General features: G+C 38.6%; 1 protein-coding gene and 1 long non-coding RNA gene across 3 annotated transcripts in view; one reads left to right on the forward strand and one right to left on the reverse strand.

Moving 5' to 3' along the window:
- LOC137065515 (uncharacterized) overlaps positions 1-19,268 on the reverse strand; it is a 79,481-nt gene that overhangs the window by 58,969 nt on the left and 1,244 nt on the right. The window contains exon 2 of the long non-coding RNA XR_010901660.1: positions 3,316-3,462. This is a non-coding gene — a long non-coding RNA (uncharacterized lncRNA). The remainder of the gene's footprint in view (positions 1-3,315; positions 3,463-19,268) is intronic.
- Positions 1-19,268, forward strand: part of shisal1b (shisa like 1b) — a 56,065-nt gene that overhangs the window by 28,481 nt on the left and 8,316 nt on the right. Inside the window, exons 2-4 of one of the 2 annotated variants that reach the window (XM_067437182.1) lie at positions 3,365-3,547; positions 11,116-11,329; positions 15,880-16,206. In XM_067437182.1, the coding sequence (XP_067293283.1) occupies positions 3,481-3,547; positions 11,116-11,329; positions 15,880-16,206 (608 nt within the window). In that variant the 5' untranslated portion in view covers positions 3,365-3,480. Of the gene's footprint in view, positions 1-3,364; positions 3,548-11,115; positions 11,330-15,879; positions 16,211-19,268 lie in introns of those variants that run through there. The other variant, XM_067437181.1, reaches the window with a different exon arrangement.

Below are 19,268 nucleotides of genomic sequence, written 5' to 3' on the forward strand. Positions count from 1 at the left end.
AGTTAAATTTTGCCAAATTCAACACAACAGAGATTAACTTGAGCTAAGCATATTGAGTATTTATCATCTCTGCTAATGGCTAAGTGTATAATATTGTAACTTTATGCTAAGTAATGTTATGTTAGCTATATTAGGCAGCTACGTGTGCTAGTGATCCATGCTTCATGAAAACATAAACCAAAAAATGTATAATCAAAATCAAAGATTACCTGACTGCAAAACCCGGTGTCACGACAAATCGTGTTCGCCTGTGAAACGAATGCTTTTGCTCTTCCTAGGTTTCGTGTCGCGCGCGTGTGGGCGGATCCTGTAGCGAAAGTGGTGGTTGCCATGGTAGCGAGAGAGAGTGACAGTCGCCCTAGCCAATCACTTGATTCGTCCTGAACGAAAATAATGAGCAGTGTTTATTGCAGATTAAACAGTCTAGAGTCACTCGATTTTTATACTCTCTTTTTCAGAGTACTTACATTTCAACTATGTATTGAAATTTAAAAAAAGTTTAAACAAATTTGGACAAAAGTGTTTTAGATCAGTCCTACCTACCCTACCTTTAAGTTCAGATCCACTCACTGCTCAAAGTTTTTTGTTCAGTGCTGAATTTCGCATGCTGGCAAATCCTCTGATTACAACAAACTAAGTGTAGACATTCTGAAAGATTTGTTGTGCAGTCAGCTTCATTAATAACGGGGCTTTGTGAGATCAAAATGAACTGTCAACTTTTTAGGAATATAATCTATAATAAGCCTGTAGATAGATATAGATAAAATATTAATTTTAAATATACAAAACTGTGCAAGAGTCTTAGGCATGTTAGATTTTCATTTTGTTATTTATTTCTTTTGCATTCGTGTGGCAATAGGAAATATTAGTTTACATTTCCAAACTCTCCTTTTGATCTTCACTGTAATAATCAAGTCAACTTTATTTATATAGTGCTTTTTACAATGCCGATTGTTTCAAAGCAGCTTCACAGTGATAAAAGAAAAGTAATGCAACAGAATTTGATTTCGGCTGTACATCCGCTCTGAACATACTTCCTGGTTCTAGTAAGAACTTGAGCTGCTGCGTGGTAATAATCTCAGTTTCAGTATGGCAAATAGTCTTACAAAAGGAAGTATGGTCCATACCATAGAGAGACCCCCCCCCCCCCCCCCACACACACACACACACACACACACACACACACCCAGCTTCAAAAAAGACATCAAGTGTGAACAGCCTTAGTCTGCTCAAAAACAACCCGATGTTGCCTGACAGCTGAACGTCGTCTTGGAGTGTCCCTGGCTTTAGAGCAGATTTACTTACAGCTTGAGCCAATACAAACCATTTTTTGCCATTAAAAAACTACTGTCAGGATTTCTGTTAAAAAAACATGCAGTGAGAAATTATTAGAAATTGTACAGGGTTATTTTTGCGCATTTGTAGGAGTTTCCCTATCAGGCAGAGGAGAACATTTAAATGAATCACACGCAAGGTGATTTACTAAGGTTTGCGCTAGTCAATTTACTGATATTTGCACCATTATTTACAGCCCAAAAAAAGCATGTTTTAAACCAGACACTAATTTGCCCTAGCCTAGAAATCTAGACACACCCTAGCGGCAGCAAATCTAATCTGCCCGCGAGTGTCGTCTAGCAACTCTCAATACCCTTCTGAGCTGTAAACACCACTCTTGCCAGGCCAATCACATCGTGTATAGAGTCGGCGGGCGGGGCCATAATGACGACGGCCGAGTTGCGTTTGCGTGCTTCTAGTAAACACAGAAACTGGCGAACGGCGGTCTTTCGAATCAGCTCTGACCGCGACTCTGGAAGACTTGGAGTTAAGCTTTTCTCTGAGAAAAGAACAAAGAACGGCACTGAAGTCATTCTTAAGAAGGGAAGATGTGTTCGGAGTTTTGCAGACCGGATACGGTGAATGTTTAATCTGTCAACAAGCTCTGTTTCACCTTCGTTGCTCTGGTTGGTTGTAGCGCTCTCCTATCGCGTGCAGAGGGAGTTTGAAAGACAACCGTTTATCCCGCCCCTCGGATTGAGCTGTCAATGGTGAGTTTCCAGACCAAACATCTTGATGTGGGTCTGACTAGTCAGGCTAAATTTGCGCTGCTCTTGGTAGATTGCTTTGGTCATTGCTTTATGGAAATTTGGGGAATTACAAAAAACAAACAGCATATCGGTAGGAAAATGCTGCTATTGAAACTTAGTGTAAATAACCGCTGCCATTGATAAAATCCCATTGAAGTCGGCTGGGTTACAAACTGAAATACACTCTCAGAGTCTACTTTAAAGACAGCCACTTAAGAGCCATTCAGCGCATTAGACCTATGAAACAAACCAGAACTCTGCATGTAAAGCAAGAACTCGTATTGTCAAACTGTTGAGGAGTCGCACACCACTTCAAGTGACTGAGATCAAGGGCAGAAACTCACACAGGCTTGTAGCAGAACCATCCACCGTCCCCAGCAACTAAACCAGCAGATGTACAGTGTTTTTTGAGAACTAAACCCAACAACACCTCATCTTCCACACTGATAGTTGTTAGATCCGCCATCATCCACAGAACAACGGCATGCACAGAAAACAAGGAAGAGCAAAACATTGAAAAAGAACAAATGTGTCTGGGATTTTTCTTGAGTTTCCTTCTCCTACAGAGCAGCACAATCAGCCCAAATGAAAGGAAATTGCCAAACAGTTGCAAAAATAAACATTATATCCATCCCCAGCTCGAAATGAACAATCACAGCATGCAGATTAGCCACACTGATTCTATTTAAAACGCTTTCAAAATCAGCCACAAAAGAACTGGTAATTTAGTACAAACCCAAAGCCCACTAAAGCACGTCACACACTGTGCAATTGGACCGTTTTCAAACTGTGGTGACGAGTTATTAACATCGTAAATCTAGCAAAGATTTTTGCCTTCAATTGTTTTAAAATCTGAATATAGGCTGCATTTATAATACAATACTTCAGGCCAGATTTACTTACAGCTTGCGCCAGTGCAAACCCTCTTTTGGCGTTAGTCATGATAAAGACATGCACCGTTATTTTTGCGACTGACCTTATATTGCATATGTATTTGTAGAAGTTGTACTGAAACGTTGCCAGAACATTAGCCTTCTGTTCTGAGATGTTCCCTGTTAGCTGGGAAAGTATCCTAAATTAAATCTGGTGGTGTTCATCATTATGCCTTTGGGCAGATGTTTCGTTTGGGTTGACATAAATTAAGGCTTGGATTGTTTGAGCAAAGTTGGAAATAAAATGAATTGAATCCAATCCTGGATAAAAGCAAGACGCAAGCAACGGCAGATCTTACCGTGCAGATGTCTCGCCATGATCATAACACCTGCCCTCTTCCGCTACAGGTGTGCTGGCAAACTGTCGCAGTCATGAACAGAAGCTGGAGATAAAGATGACTTCTGGAAGCAGCTGAAGCTGTCAGGCTTCATGTCTCCATCCTCCCCTGAGGGAGGACAAGAAGATGAGTGTCACCAATCATCACTCCTTCAACATCCTGACCATCATCTTCCTCTTTCTGTCTACTACAGGTAAGACGACGTGTGCAGATGGTTTAGTAACGGTGGTTTGATATATATCTTCTGTCTGAATTTGGCTGATATAGGCACAAACAGAGCCATCAGAAACCCTGATAAACATCTAAAAACTAAACATGTTTCTTCAACTGTGGACACTTCTGGTCCTGTGGAGATTTAGAAATTAATTTGTATTGTATTGTGTATAGTACACAAATGTATAATATGTTCACACTGTTTTAATAATTTGACAGTATTTATTCGTTTAATGTCATATATTTTAAATAGAATTTAATAGGAGCATTTTCTTACTTTATAAGGCAAAAACTGAGTCATAATTTAATTTTTTTAAAATATTTTAATGAAATCACAGTAAATATACTTTTTAAGCTTTTAAAATATAGAAATGTATATTTTTCCTATGGAGAAAAGGGGTGAAACATTTAGTAGGAGAAATAAATGATAATGACAATGCATTGTTTAAAAAAAAAGTTGCTGACTTAAATTTTCTAAGTATAATCAACTTAAAAGTCATTTCAACTTAAATTACATTAAACTGACTGAATGACTTTAATCTTGTATATGTATATATATATATAGTGTATATAAATTATTTTGATGTACTAATTGATCATATAATTTTTTATAGTGGGGTCAAACCACAGTTGTTTCAATAAAATTAAACAATTTTATTACACTGTATAACTACACATATAAACATTTATGCTTTAATTTGAATGTATTTATTCTTTTATAATTTAATTTGAAACTAATTTAAATATCATTTATTAGGGGTAGTTCTTACGCTTCATTGGGTGCAAACTGACAATTAATTTGTGTAAAAATCACACAGTAAATGGATGTGTGTTTGTGTTGAATCTAATTCATACTATTATTTTAAAAATGTAGTAAAATTAAGAAGAAATAAAAGGCTTAAGACCATACCGTAACCGCCATAGACAAGAACAATTCCCCTTAATAATTAGAAATTCTTGCCCTGCTCTGCTGCACTCCATTAGCCAGCGCTCTGTATGTTAGGAAGACAAAAAAAATATTTTTAGTCTGGTCTGCCTCAGCGGTCTAAAAGTGTTCATCAATGTCATAATGAGATGGCCAATCAAGTCAAAGCAGGGAAGGTTTACGTTCCCTTCTGCAGTCTTCACACAAATGAGCGTGTCAATCTATCGCTTAATGCACTGCATTTATTATATAGCGCTTTTAACAGACCCTATGGCCATCCAAAGCGCCTCACATTCACCTATTCATACACCGACAGAGATGTCAGCCATGTAAGGCGCCATCCAGCTCGTCGGGAGCAGCTGGGGTTGGGTGTCTTGTTCATGGACACTTCGACACTTGGTCAGGTGGAACTGGGGATTGAAACCTTTCGGTTTGTAGACAACCTACATGAACCACTGAGCCACTGCCGCCCAGAACATTAGCCTTCTGTTCTGAGATGTTAATGTTTAATGCCATTGCAGACCATTATAGTGTAATCCGAATGAGAACAGCGCATGTTTTTATTCATTAACGTGAAGAATCTCGGGACTAACAATATATTTGACCCAAATTAATGCAAATTTTATTTGCAAATAGTGCCTTAATGATTATTTCCCAAACACAATTACACTTAGAATTTCATTCAATGTTTCTTTATGTTTTATAAAAATACAAATAAATAAGTCCTACCCGATGTTTAAGACACGGTTACGGCCTTGGATTTAAAGTGACCACAGAGGTTATGTTTAGGATATATAGGTTTTGTCATCCTAACATAGGCCAGAGGAGAACTGGCACCCCGACTGAGTCTGGTTTCTCCCAAGGTTTATTTTTCTCCATCATGCCCTGATTGAGCTTTGGTTCCTTGCCACTGTCGCCTTTGGCTTGGCTTGCTCAGTTGTGGACCCTAAAATTATGATCAAAGTTATTCAACTAAATATACAAATAAAATTAATTTATTAGGTCTTAATTAATTGTATAAACTATAATACTGATCTGCCAACATTGTCGCTATATGATAAATTAAAATAAGCTGATAACATCACTGTTTTCTCCAGAACGACTGTACAGCCGAATCAGATTTTGTTACAATATTTTCCTGTTTAACACTGTGAAGCTGCTTTGAAACAATCGTCATTGTAAAAACGCTATATAAATAAAGTTGACTTCACTTGGCTTGATACAGCAAAGTCAAAACTTATTTTTAAATAATAAAATTCAATCAGTGGGACACAAAGGTGCCCGTAGATGAACAAACATCCTCTTATCAGCTTTACGGCTCTCATGCGGCCATTCTTTTGAGGCCAATCTCTGAGCGGTCCGATTTGTCTCGTCCATTGTCCATCTGTGTTTCTCTGAGCTTTAGATGATGTCTCGCTGTGAGATTTCTCTCTGCTGGGAGACTGAAGCTTCCGGCTTTTACATTGATCGGGTGGCAGGATTGTTTGAGATTACAGGTCATAAAGCTGGATCAAATTGAAAAACCTCTTTAATTATTAAGACAGGCGTGAGTCATTCTTCTTGCAGCAGAGTTTACAGTCTTGGACAGCATGAAGAAAGTAATTTAAACGTGTGTATCTAGCTATATATATATATATTTATATGAATATATACACACACCCACCCACCCACCCACACCCACACACACACACACACACACACACACACACACACACACACACACACACACACACACACACACACACACACACACACACACACAGCAATTCAAAAGATAGGGATTGGTAAGATTTCTATTTCAGATAAATGCTGTTCTTCGGAACTTTCTATTCATCAACGAATCCTGAAAAAAATTGCACAAAACTGCTTTCAACGTTGATGATAATCATAAATGTTTCTTGAGCATCAGATCATTCTTATAATGATTTCTGAAGGATCATGTGACACTGAACACACAGCTTTGATCACATGAATAAATAGAAAACAGTTATTTTAAATTAAAATTTAAATAAATGTAGCCTTGTTGAGCAGAAGAGACTTCTTTTAAAAGCATTTTTTACACATACTGACTTTTTAATGGCAATGTAAATATATATATATATATATATATATATATATATATATATATATATATATATATATATATTTATACACTGTACACATGCACACACACACACACACATACATACATAAATTATATGTGTATGTGCGTGTGTGGTATATTTGGGGCAATAGCCAACAATACATTGTATGGGTCAAAATTATAGATTTTAATGTCAAAAATTATGGAGGATAATAAAGATTGTGTTTTGATGAAAATATTCTGTAAATTTCCTACCATAAATATATAACACATTTCTTTTTATTAGTAGTAATATGTGTTGCTATTGCTAAGGCTATATTTAGAACTTTTTTTTATATTTGAACTCTGAGATTCCAGATTTTCAAATAGTTCTATCTTGTCCAAATATTTTCATATCCTAACAATCAATACATCAATTGAAAGCGTTTTTATTCAACCTTCAGATGATATATACATCTTAAAGAGGGGGTGAAACACAATGACGTTTCAGTCAATCTCATGTCAATCTTGAGTACCTATAGAGTAGTATTGCATCCTTCATATCTCCAAAAAGTCTTGTGTTTCATTATATTTATAAAAGAAATATGGGCTGTACCGAGTCTTTCCGGAAAAAACAGAGCGCCTGGAGGCGTATCGTGTGGGCGGAGCTAAAGAATGAAGACTGCGCAAAGCGGTGACGTCCTCAAGCGATGAAACCCATGGCTATCTCAGCTAATACAGATAATGATCCAGAATCAGATCCGGAGGCTGAAATAAATTGAACAGGAGAAACAGCAACAGCAGGACGTCCGTCTCTGTGGTATGGACTGTATTTAATGGCCTGTCAACATTTGTGTGTCTTTCCTCGCAGTTTATGAGGACATGATTCGGTTTATGGACTATTGTATGCGACTAAACCTTAGCAGTAGCAAGCAAAACGGTTTTGCACATCAGACTAGTGTAACGTTATACATAGAACAGCAATGGAGTAACCGTTTGAATGACGAAGCACGCGATCGTGTCGTTTACTGATGTTTACTCACGTGACGATAGCCAAGAGCACAGACATTTGAAGCAGTTTTACTCACCGGCTGCTTCCGAAATACTCCATCAAACGTCCAACATTAGTTTTTTAAACTTTGTCTATGTTTAGGATGGGAATCCAAGTGTTTAACAGTGTAAAAAGCTCAGTATGCATGAAACAGCATTTTGTTTTATGCATACTGAGAAACCTCAGACAAACAGTTTATTTGGCATCAGGTGAGTTTTTTTCTAAATTGCAGCTAAACTTTGAGTAATAAATCATTGTTTGGAAACGTTCATTATGTGATACATAGAAAATGTTTACTTTTTAACACTCGCAGGCTTTTGTGTTTTCTTTCTTCAAGACTTAATTAAACCACATCAAAACCCTCATGATTTGTGCCCTGTTTAAATTAGTTTTGAAGCTTTAGCTCTAGTTATTTTTCTTCTCACACTTGTCTAATTAAATCTGGTTGAGCCTGAAAGAAGAGAAACTTGAGCTGAAATTGAAGAACAGTTTCATTTATCTACACGAGTCTACTGTGAAGCAGTGCAGATTTATCATAGAAACCTTCACCACCTATGAATGTATCAAAGCTAATTAGGCTGAATCGATTGAAATTCAAAACGAGAGTATGCAGTGCTGCCCGGGAAGAAAAGTACTCTTTCTAGCACGATGTCTGCGAGCTGTTGCTGTTCAGGGTGAATCGTGTCAACATGGGTTAGTCACTCAGACCTCGCTGTCACTCTCTGTTTTGAATACGCAGATGAATAATGAAGCAGAACTACGACTGTCATGTGAAAAAAAAACACTCACCCTTCCTTCATTTTCTTTGTCGTGCGTCCGAATCAGTGGGAATTATTCAAAGCACGTTTTTATCCTTCAAAATATCATTCAATTCCATTTCCATTTCTGAGAGGTCCACTAAATGTGGTGAGCATCATTAAATCATGGGTGAATCATAACCGAAAATCATTAATTCACTATATTATTCATTTAAAGACTTGGCTGAAGCTCAGTGGTTTGAAAGTAAAATACTAGGTAATGCCTTGCTACAGATTGTGCGATTACAAATCACACTGCGCGACTTGGATCTAATACACTAGGGTATGACATGTTTGTAGACTGTATTTTGAAACCTGGATCGTAGCCTACGACGCAAGTTAGTAGAAGAATAAATTGTCATCAGCATACGCTAGTGATAAACAATTAGAGCGAGTTGAATCGCACTTCAGCAATTAACTATCTAATAAAATGTATATCATATCATCATATATCAATTGTGATTGTTGTGCGCTGAAAGAAAGAGGAGTATATGAAGGTCATGGCAAAGGAAAAGCGGCCAACTTGGCATGCCAATCTTGTAAATAGAGCTTGAGAAGTAGTTTTAAAGGTGTCATGAACTGGCTTTTTTAATGTCTGAGGTCTTCTTGTGACATTTGTGTGGTTTTTACATTCAAAAACATCATAATGAATACGTAATGGGCTCTCTCCTGAGTCCTGAATGCTCGGTTTGATGGGTGTGCCGCACTGAAGACTTGGAAGTAAACGCCCACAGCTATAATTTGATAAGCTTTGCATATTACAATGAGCTTTGGCTCCCCGGTGAATTCTTTTGAAAGTGTGTGGAGAAACGGCAACCGGAAAGATTCGCCCCTCAGGCCTAGCAAAATGTCTTTATCAAACAAACACAATGATTTATCTCTCATCCACCCGCAATTAATATGAATGTTATTTTACATTACTTGGCCAGCCTGATCAGTGGATATAAGCGTGAACCGCATACGCACCCGCGTGCCAAGTATGTTGCAGACAGCAAAAACTTCCTTCAAAGAATAAAATCCTTCAAAGATAAAGTCAAGACAGTGAACAACGCACATCCCCGAAACGTTGAGCAATACGCCATTTCATATTGTGTTTGATGAACCCTGGATACCATATGTGCTTTCTCTCAGTGAGAGGTACAGACAATAGTACAGGCAATATTCATCTCGATTCTTTTAGTGTTTCAGTAAAAGGAAATATAATAAATTAAATGAAAGAAAAATCCATATTTCATATCTGGAAACCGGGCTAAGTGAGCAAACACTGATACTGCACTCCTGACATGTTAGGGGTGTGTAATACCTCAAAAATCCAACCAACACGTTGCTATCAAGCGTTTTAGTGACGCATCACACATCTCTAGGCCAGACCCTCAGTCAACACTCAGAGACCAAATACTCTTTAGAAAACAAGAAACAGTCAGGGGTTCTCTTAAGCAAAATAACTGGAAAGAGTCATTATAACAATATAGGAAGATAAATATTGATTAAGGCTTTGATTATGAATTTAATTAGGATATATATATACAGGTATATTAAAGCGGCAGTGGATTTCAGAATCCCCCTTTCACCAAACTCTGGTCGGGTCAATCACATCGTGTATAGAGTCGGTGGGCGGGGCTTAACATAATGATGGCAGAGTTGCACACGTGTGTTACTAGTAAACACAGAAACTGGCGAACGGCGGACTCTGGCGACTCTGGAAAGACTTGGAGTTGAGCTTTTCTCTGAGAAAAGAACAAAGAACGGCACTGAAGTCATTCTTAAGAAGGGAAGATGTGTTTGGCATTTTGCCGACCGGATACGGCGAAAGTTTTATTATCAACTAGCTCCGCTTCACGTTGCTCTGGTTGGTTGTAGCGCTATCCAATTGCATGCAGAGGGAGTTTGAAAAGACAACCGATGAGCCCTGACAATGGTGAGTTCCCAGACCAAACATCGTGATGTGTCTGGCTTGTCAGGATAAGTAGACGTCAATAACAAAAAATAATAATTAGGGAATCACCAAAATACAAGAATGATTCTGCATTCGTTTAAGTGCCGATCGATAGTGGATAATAATAATACTATGTAATGTTTAATAAACTGACGGTAACAAGGTTGCGCTGTATAAATAAAAAACTGCTCAGCACCCGCATACTTCAACTCACTCCTACACCCCCACCAGAAGCCTTCGCTCAGCTAATGAGCAAAGGCTTGTGGTACCATCACAGAGAGGCATGAAAACCCTCTCCAGGAAGATTGTTCCACCAACCAGGAACAATGAATGAAAAGTCATTGTTCCTGGTTGGTGGAACAATCTTCCGTCCTCCATACGCACGACAGAATCACTCGCTTCATTCAAAAGACAGGTAAAAACTCATCTCTTCCATGAGCACTTAATCTTATCATTAAAAATAATAATAATAATAAAAAACTTCTAACCTCCTCCTCCTCTATTTTCTTTTATTCTTCCCTTTTTCTGTTTTTTGCAACTCTGAGTAGTATACAAATCTTGGTATTTAGGGGCACTTTTTGCGTTTCTTTGCCTCTTCTTGACAGATCGCTTCCTGTACTCCTGAGTTGTAAGTCGCGTTGGATAAAAGCGTCTGATAAATGCATAAATGTAAATGTAAAATTGCCTACCCTGCCTTTAACATTAACAAGCATCATCTGAAAAGCTGCTTTGAAACAGTATGCTAACTGTCCTGTTTATTATTGTCTTTTCGTGCAGCTCTCTCTGCTCACTTTCGGGTGTGTGAGCCCTACTTCGACCACAAGGGGCGCTACCACTTTGGATTCCACTGTCCTCGTCTCTCGGACAACAAGACGTACATGTTCTGCTGTCACCATAACAACACTGCCTTCAAATACTGCTGCAACGAGACCGAGTTTCAAACAGTCATGCAGGTCAACCTGACCACCTCACCGGACGGCTACTCTCACAAGTGAGTCTCCTGCCCAAGAACAGGGTTCCAGGTTTCTTCAAGTTCAATTCAAGTCCCTTTTAAGACCTTTTTATGACTTATATATACAAATTATTACCTAATTTCACGTCCATACTAGCAAAGAAAAACTAAATCCTTGAACTTGTCTTTATTTATTTTTGTGGAATGGGTAAAAGATAAGCTAAGCAGGTGTGCAAAATAAAAACATTTTAGTGGGCCACAAGAAAGATTTTTCGCGCTTCTCCTTTGCTTGTTGCTTGAGGTGTTGAGCTGTGTTGCAGTCTATGGTTGTGGTGCTATAGCATGTGATATTTAAATACTGCGAACACGTGATGCCTTCAGTAAATGAAGATGACCCAGAGCTGCGTTGCGTTCTCAATTATTGGTTTTTAATTATACTACATTATTTAATCAAAATAATCGTGGTTGACAAATTAAACTTTTGAGGAAAAATACAGTACAAAGAATTTACATACAGCACAATTTTTGACCCAGACATCAAAAGACCCAGACATCAAAATTCAAGACTTTTTAAGGTATTATTTCCAATTTATTAAATTCAATGCTTTTAAGGCTTTTTAAGAACCCGCGGGAACCCTGTAGAAAAAAACACTACAGATTATTTTACTAGGGGAACGGTGCACCAAGTAGCCTGGATGCAGCATCACATATACAATGCGTTTTTTGGTTACCAATGCCAGGTCTTTTTCTCACCTATTATTATTTGTGCGAACAAGATTGACACATTGAGTAGTATACAGGGAGTGCAGCATTATTAGGCAAATGAGTATTTTGACCACATCATCCTCGTTATGCATGTAGTCTTACTCCAAGCTGTATAGGCTGGAAAGCCTACTACCAATTAAGCATATAAGGGGATGTGCATCTCTGTAATGAGAAGGGGTGTGGTCTAATGACATCAACACCCTATATCAGGTGTGCATAATTATTAGGCAGCTTCCTTTCCTTTGGCAAAATGGGTCAAAAGAAGGACTTGACAGGCTCAGAAAAGTCAAAAATAGTGAGATATATTGCAGAGGGATGCAGCAGTCTTAAAATAGCCAAGCTTCTAAAGCGTGATCATTGAACAATCAAGCGTTTCAATCAAAATAGTCAACAGGGTCGCAAGAAGCGTGTGGAAAAACCAAGGCGCAAAATAACTGCCCGTGAACTGAGAAAAGTCAAGCGTGCAGCTGCCAAGATGCCACTTGCCACCAGTTTGGCCATATTTCAGAGCTGCAACATCACTGGAGTGCCCAAAAGCACAAGGTGTGCAATACTCAGAGACATGGCCAAGGTAAGAAAGGCAGAAAGTCGACCACCACTGAACAAGACACACAAGCTGAAACGTCAAGACAGGGCCAAGAAATATCTCAAGACTGATTTTTCTAAGGTTTTATGGACTGATGAAATGAGAGTGAGTCTTGATGGGCCAGATGGATGGGCCCGTGGCTGGATTGGTAAAGGGCAGAGAGCTCCAGTCCGACTCAGACGCCAGCGAGGTGGAGGTGGAGTACTGGTTTGGGCTGGTATCATCAAAGATGAGCTTGTGGGGCCTTTTCGGGTTGAGGATGGAGTCAAGCTCAACTCCCAGTCCTACTGCCAGTTTCTGGAAGACACCTTCTTCAAGCAGTGGTACAGGAAGAAGTCTGCATCCTTCAAGAAAAACATGATTTTCATACAGGACAATGCTCCATCACACGCATCCAAGTACTCCACAGCGTGGCTGGCAAGAAAGGGTATAAAAGAAGAAAATCTAATGATATGGCCTCCTTGTTCACCTGATCTGAACCCCATTGAGAACCTGTGGTCCATCATCAAATGTGCGATTTACAAGGAGGGAAAGCAGTACACCTCTCTGAACAGTGTCTGGGAGGCTGTGGTTGCTGCTGCACGCAATGTTGATGGTGAACAGATCAAAACACTGACAGAATCCATGGATGGCTGGCTTTTGAGTATCCTTGCAAAGAAAGGTGGCTATATATGTCACTGATTTGTTTTTGTTTGGTTTTTGAATGTCAGAAATGTATATTTGTGAATGTTGAGATGTTATATTGGTTTCACTGGTAAAATTAAATAATTGAAATGGGTATAAATTTGTTTTTTGTTAAGATGCCTAATAATTATGCACAGTAATAGTCACCTGCACACACAGATATCCCCCTAAAATAGCTAAAACTAAAAACTAAAACTAAAAACTAAACCTTCCAAAAATATTCAAATTGATATTAATGAGTTTGTGTTCATTGAGAACATGGTTGTTGTTCAAAAATAAAATGAATCCTCAAAAATACAACTTGCCTAATAATTCTGCACTCCCTGTAGTAGTATTCGGCGGCTCGTGTGATCTCAACACTGAAGAGGCCATGTTTTTTGGCCAGAGGTCACACCTGCTGTGTTTACTTACGAACGCTATGAAACGCTTCCCTTCTCAACAAACATTAACTTAAAATATGAACTGCTCCCAGATCAGCGTAACAGTCTCACAACGCCCCTCAGAGACGGTCTCATGACAGCTAATGATGTGGAAATGTGCTGCTGTGCTCACAGGCAGGCTGCACGTTACTGAAAGGGCGGATGTCCTGGTGGGAAGCCATTTCATTCTCATCTGTGGTCAGCAGGATGCAGCCAGTGATATTTACTGATGGCCTGAGGTTAAATCACCCTCAGAGAGTCTCTGAAGCAGCCGAGAGGCCACAAAACACCATCTCTGGACATAGAAAGCTTTGGCATATAAAGGCATATCTGCTGCAGATTTGAGTTATTGTGCATCTGGCTATTATTATTCCAGACTAGAATGAAATAATGGCACACCATTGTCAACAACCCAGGATATGTGTGTGTGTGTGTGTGTGTGTGTGTGTGTGTGTGTGTGTGTGTGTGTGTGTGTGTGTGTGTTTGTGTGTGTGTGTGTGTGTGAGCCTGTTTATGTGGTTTATGAGGACACAAATTTGTATAACTACATGGGCATTACACTGGTATTACACTATAAAGGTGGTTTATGAGGACATATCAAATGTCCTCATTATTCAAATGGCCTTAAAAACATACTAAATGATGTTTTTTGGAGAAAGTAAAAATGCAGATTGTTTCCTGTGATGGGTAGGTTTAGGGGCAGGGGCAGTGTAAGGGGATAGAAAATATGGTTTGTACAGTATAAAAACCATTACGCCTAAAGAGAGTCCCTGTAAACCACATAGACCAACATTTTGTGTGTGTGTGTGTGTGTGTGTGTGTCTGTGTGTGTGTGTGTGTGTGTAACTGCCGCAACTTTACTTTGCATATTATAAGGAATATTACATAAGAAGTTTCACAGCAAAAGTGACAAAATGGCCTGTCACAGAAAAAAGTAAAACATTTAAATATTATTTTGTATATAGAAAATATGCTTATTATTATTAATACAATATCTAATATCTCTAATTAATAATCACAGCTTAAATAATAACAGCTTAAATTTGTATTTAATATAATATTAAGCATTTTTATGGTTTTATATAATAATTGTTAGAGAAAGTAAAATATTTATATAAAATCTGCCATATAGAAAATATGTATTATTATTATTATTATTACTTGTTTGTTTGCTGTTTATATATATATATATATATATATATATATATATATATATATATATATATATATATATATATATATATATATATATATATATATATATATATATATATATATGTAGGAAAAGCAGAACATTTTGCATCCAATAATAGACAAGCCGATCATGTTAATAAAAACCCCTCTTGAATGACCCACTTGAATTTTTTTTCCTCATAAAATCTATTTTGGCACCTGACCAGTTATTTCAGGAGATGCCACAATGAAAGTAATTTCCTAAACATCTGATTATAAATAGTTTGGACTCTTTGACTTGTTTCACATCAGATATAAAAGTGCGAGTCCAACTATCATACTTAGTATTATATTGCACTTTGTTTCATTTTTTTATGAATTAATTCTGCTTCATATACTCGATATACAGATCCAGTTTTCCTCACATTCCAGCGAGTGCTCATGTTTGACTCTGGGTACCAGCATCAAAGAGTTCTGATATCACACACACACACACACACACACACACACACACACACACACACACACACACACACACACACACACACACACACACACACACACACACACACACACGGCATCTGTTCCCCTTTGCTCTTGGCTCTCATAACCATACATTATGGAGACCTCAATATTGTCCCTGTCAGTTGTGGCCTTGTCTGACAGCACAAGGTCTGTGCTTCATCAAAAAGTAAAAAGACTGCCATTTTCTTTCAGTCTGTGAATGGAGTTTACTTCAGAAAGAACAGTAAAACGGTTTATTAACACTAAATGCCTCATATAATGCTAATGAAGTTTGAATTTATTGAAGTACTTTAACTTTTATAAGACCACTAGTGCTGCTAAAGATTTCCCATCCATTCCTCAAGGCGTTTTGATACTGTATATCGTTAAAAAATGCTTGTTTATGGCCACATAAAACATAAAGTGCATCTACTTTTTCCCTTTTTTCTCTGTTGCAGCAATTACTCTGCATTAATCGGCGTGTGGATCTATGGATTCTTCGTCATGGTGCTGCTAGCGCTTGATTTTCTCTACTACTCGGCCATGAACTATGAGGTGTGCCGGGTTTATCTGGAAAAGTGTGGACTGGGGGGCCGCTGGCTGAAACAGGCTCGCAGTCAGTGGCACAGCGAGGGACAGGCGGAAAGGGACGGGCGGACCGCTCAACCCGCAGCTCCATCACAACCCCAAGAGACACATCAACACGGCTGCAGTCAGGCCAGACACAGCCTGACGGGAGACGCACAGAGTCCAAAACAAACCACACACAACACGACAACGGCCTGGTGAGTGAAACAAACCATACAGAAAAACACATCTAGAGTGTGTTCACACTTGTAGTTTGGTTTGCTTGGTCCAGACCAAAATTTTATTTGAAAAAAAAACAAAAAAAAACATATAATCCTGGTTTGCTTATCATTCATATTGGCATTTTAGAACCTAAAGATACGTTCGCAGCCTGGCTTTTATGAAACTTACAGAATATCCCAAACAATGCTGCCTACATGCACTATATTGCCAAAACGGATCCACTAAGTATGACTAGGACAAGAAGCTCGCAGTCTCTGCTCCAATTCATCCAGAATGTGTTCTATCGGGTTGAGGCAGGCCAGTCAAGTTTCTCCATACCAAACTCGCTCATCCATGTCTTTGTGCGCTTGTGCACAGTCATGTTGGAACATGAAGGGGCCATCACCAGACTGTTCCCACAAAGTTGGGAGCATGAAATTGGTCCAAAACGTCTTGGTATGATCAAGCATTAAAGGGCATGGCATGGATTGTTTTATTATTTTGTAATGTTTCCTGGGGTGTACTTATATTTTTAGTATGGTTTTTGCATCAACAAAATTGCATAATTTAGAACTAAAAGGCATTTTTTCTATACTGATATTAGCCCTCTGGCTTGAATGCTCTGTTTCAAGAGGTGTGTCTGCTGTGAGACTTCAGTGAAAACACCCACTGTTGTGATTGGCTGACACCTTTGCATTTGAAATGAGATTATGTGGCAGAGGGGGCGTGGTTTAGAGAGGCACGAGCAGCAGCAGCTGCAGCGCTGCCAGTCTGGAGAGAGACGGAGCTGGGGAAGGATTGTGGAGAAAGTGTTATTGTACCAAGTTGTTGAGAGCACTGTGAGCGCGAGTTAATTTTGTAATTTATTTTTGTATTTGCGAGTTTATTTTGTATCTGAGAGCTCTGAATAAACATGAGTGAACTTTGCAACATTATTTCTCTCACAAAATGCTTTCACCACAGCTAACAACAAACACAACATCGACATGAATACAGTAAGAGCTTCTGTTAATCAGCATCATTCAAATGGCAGTTTGGACAAGTGTGCACTGCAGATATACGTGTGATTGATGGATATAAAGAGTGTTCTTTGATCCCTCTCTGTAGTTTAATCATTTAAATAACAGAGTGGTTTCATGCTATTAACAGAAACGATGTAAAGTTGATCGTTTTAGTCACGGACAGCGGTGGGACTGACAGTATTAAATGATTTAGAAAGAAAGTCTGTGTGTACTTGAATGATTAGCTACACATCAGAAATCACTGATCCCAAATCAGGCATTAATGAACACTGTTACTCACTGTTTGTGGCGGCGCTGTCAAATCCATATAGTAAAGCCTGTGCTGACATCGCGACTGATAAACTGAATCCATTCTCTACTAATTCTCTGGGCGGTCAAAGCAGAGGAAGGGGAGGAAACCTTTCATATGACGTCATAACAGGAGAATTCAAGATCGGCTCGCCTGAGCTGTCATTTTCTCAAAGGTAGAATAGACAGCTAGAACTCGGTTTACACCAAACAAAATTTCTAGCCACTTGGGGACAATATTCAGGCTAGGGGAGGGGCCAAGCCCAACCCCTGAAAAACAACCACACACCATAACCCCCCCTGCACCAAACTTTACACTTGACACAATGCAGTCAGACTAGTACCGTTCTCCAGACTCGCCCATGGGATGACCAGACAGAGAAGCGTGAGAACATCCAGAGAACAAGAGAACATATCTCACTGTTCTAGAGTCAAGTGGTAGCGTGCTTTACATCATGAAGCTCTCTACACACTGTTCTTGAGCTAATCCGAAGGACAGGTCTGTAGGTTTTGACTCTGCAGAAAGTTGGTGAGCATCTCGGCGACCACTTTTTTCTTACCTTTTTGAACCTTTTCTCTTGCTGATCCAAAAAAAATTATCTGATCTGTGACACAAAAAACATAATATGATCCAAACCAGTTTTGTTACCCATTTAACCACTGCACACTACTAACAGCCCTATATTTTATAGTAACAGCCGTACCAAGTCTAGTTCTGGCGGAAGAATGACCGCTGACCCGACACATGACATCTCACAAGCTTAAGTGAGAATAGACACCTCTCGCGATTCAAACAAACAGAATTGGGCAACAAACTCAAGCCCCTCCAAAATTTCTCTTAAAAAATTCTAATTTCTAATTTCTCATGTTCTTCTAATTCATGACCAGTTTTTTGTTTTGCTCTATTCTCTATTCTCAACATCTTCAACACACACACAGTAGTGGATTTTCCTCACCCTCACAGGTGTGTATCCTCTCAGGGGAGGCAGCGTGCAGTTACACATATTTGGCCATGAACCAGATGCATCGTCATCATCCCGAGCTACAGATCCAAAGCTTTAAAAATACATTTTTCTACACAAACACCAGATCTCTTTGCTAGCGGAACTAGGTCACAATCAAGAATCATTTTTCTTTTGCTAGAATGCCATCCTTGATTCTGACATATCCAGGTCAAAAATGTAAAAAAGTAAAACAAACTACAAAACAAACTCTTGAAAAATAAAAAATAAAGAGCATATGTCATTATCCTTAATGACATAAGCTCTTTATTTTAAATTAAAACTTCAAATCAGAAGGTTTTGTCTAGATCTTATAAGTGTGATGCTTACACATTTGTTTTTAAATTCATGATTTAATTTAATTACAAAAAAAAGAGTTGAGTCACATTGATTGAAGCGTTAATGTTCTTATTTGCATATTAATTTGCATACAAACATTTCTGTGACTGTTCATGAATATTTAATAAGGTGAGGCAGTGAATGATTGGTTGTCTTTTGCCAAACATTTCTAAATGCTAATCATTCTAGGGTTTTCTATAATTTTGTAATTATGATATAGACAGAATATAAACCAGAATTCAGGCATTTAAGGACTATTTATTTAAATTTGACAAGTCTTTTAGTGTCTCAAACGCAACTCTTGACAGTCTTAAGTATTCGATTGCATGAACATCGCTAACTCTGAAATCCAGCGACTGGTCTGTGGGTGTACTGTCTTGAGGACGAGACGCATACATACACTATTCT

The sequence above is a fragment of the Pseudorasbora parva genome, chromosome 25 (genome assembly GCF_024679245.1).
Source record: "Pseudorasbora parva isolate DD20220531a chromosome 25, ASM2467924v1, whole genome shotgun sequence".
Lineage (NCBI taxonomy): Eukaryota > Metazoa > Chordata > Actinopteri > Cypriniformes > Gobionidae > Pseudorasbora > Pseudorasbora parva.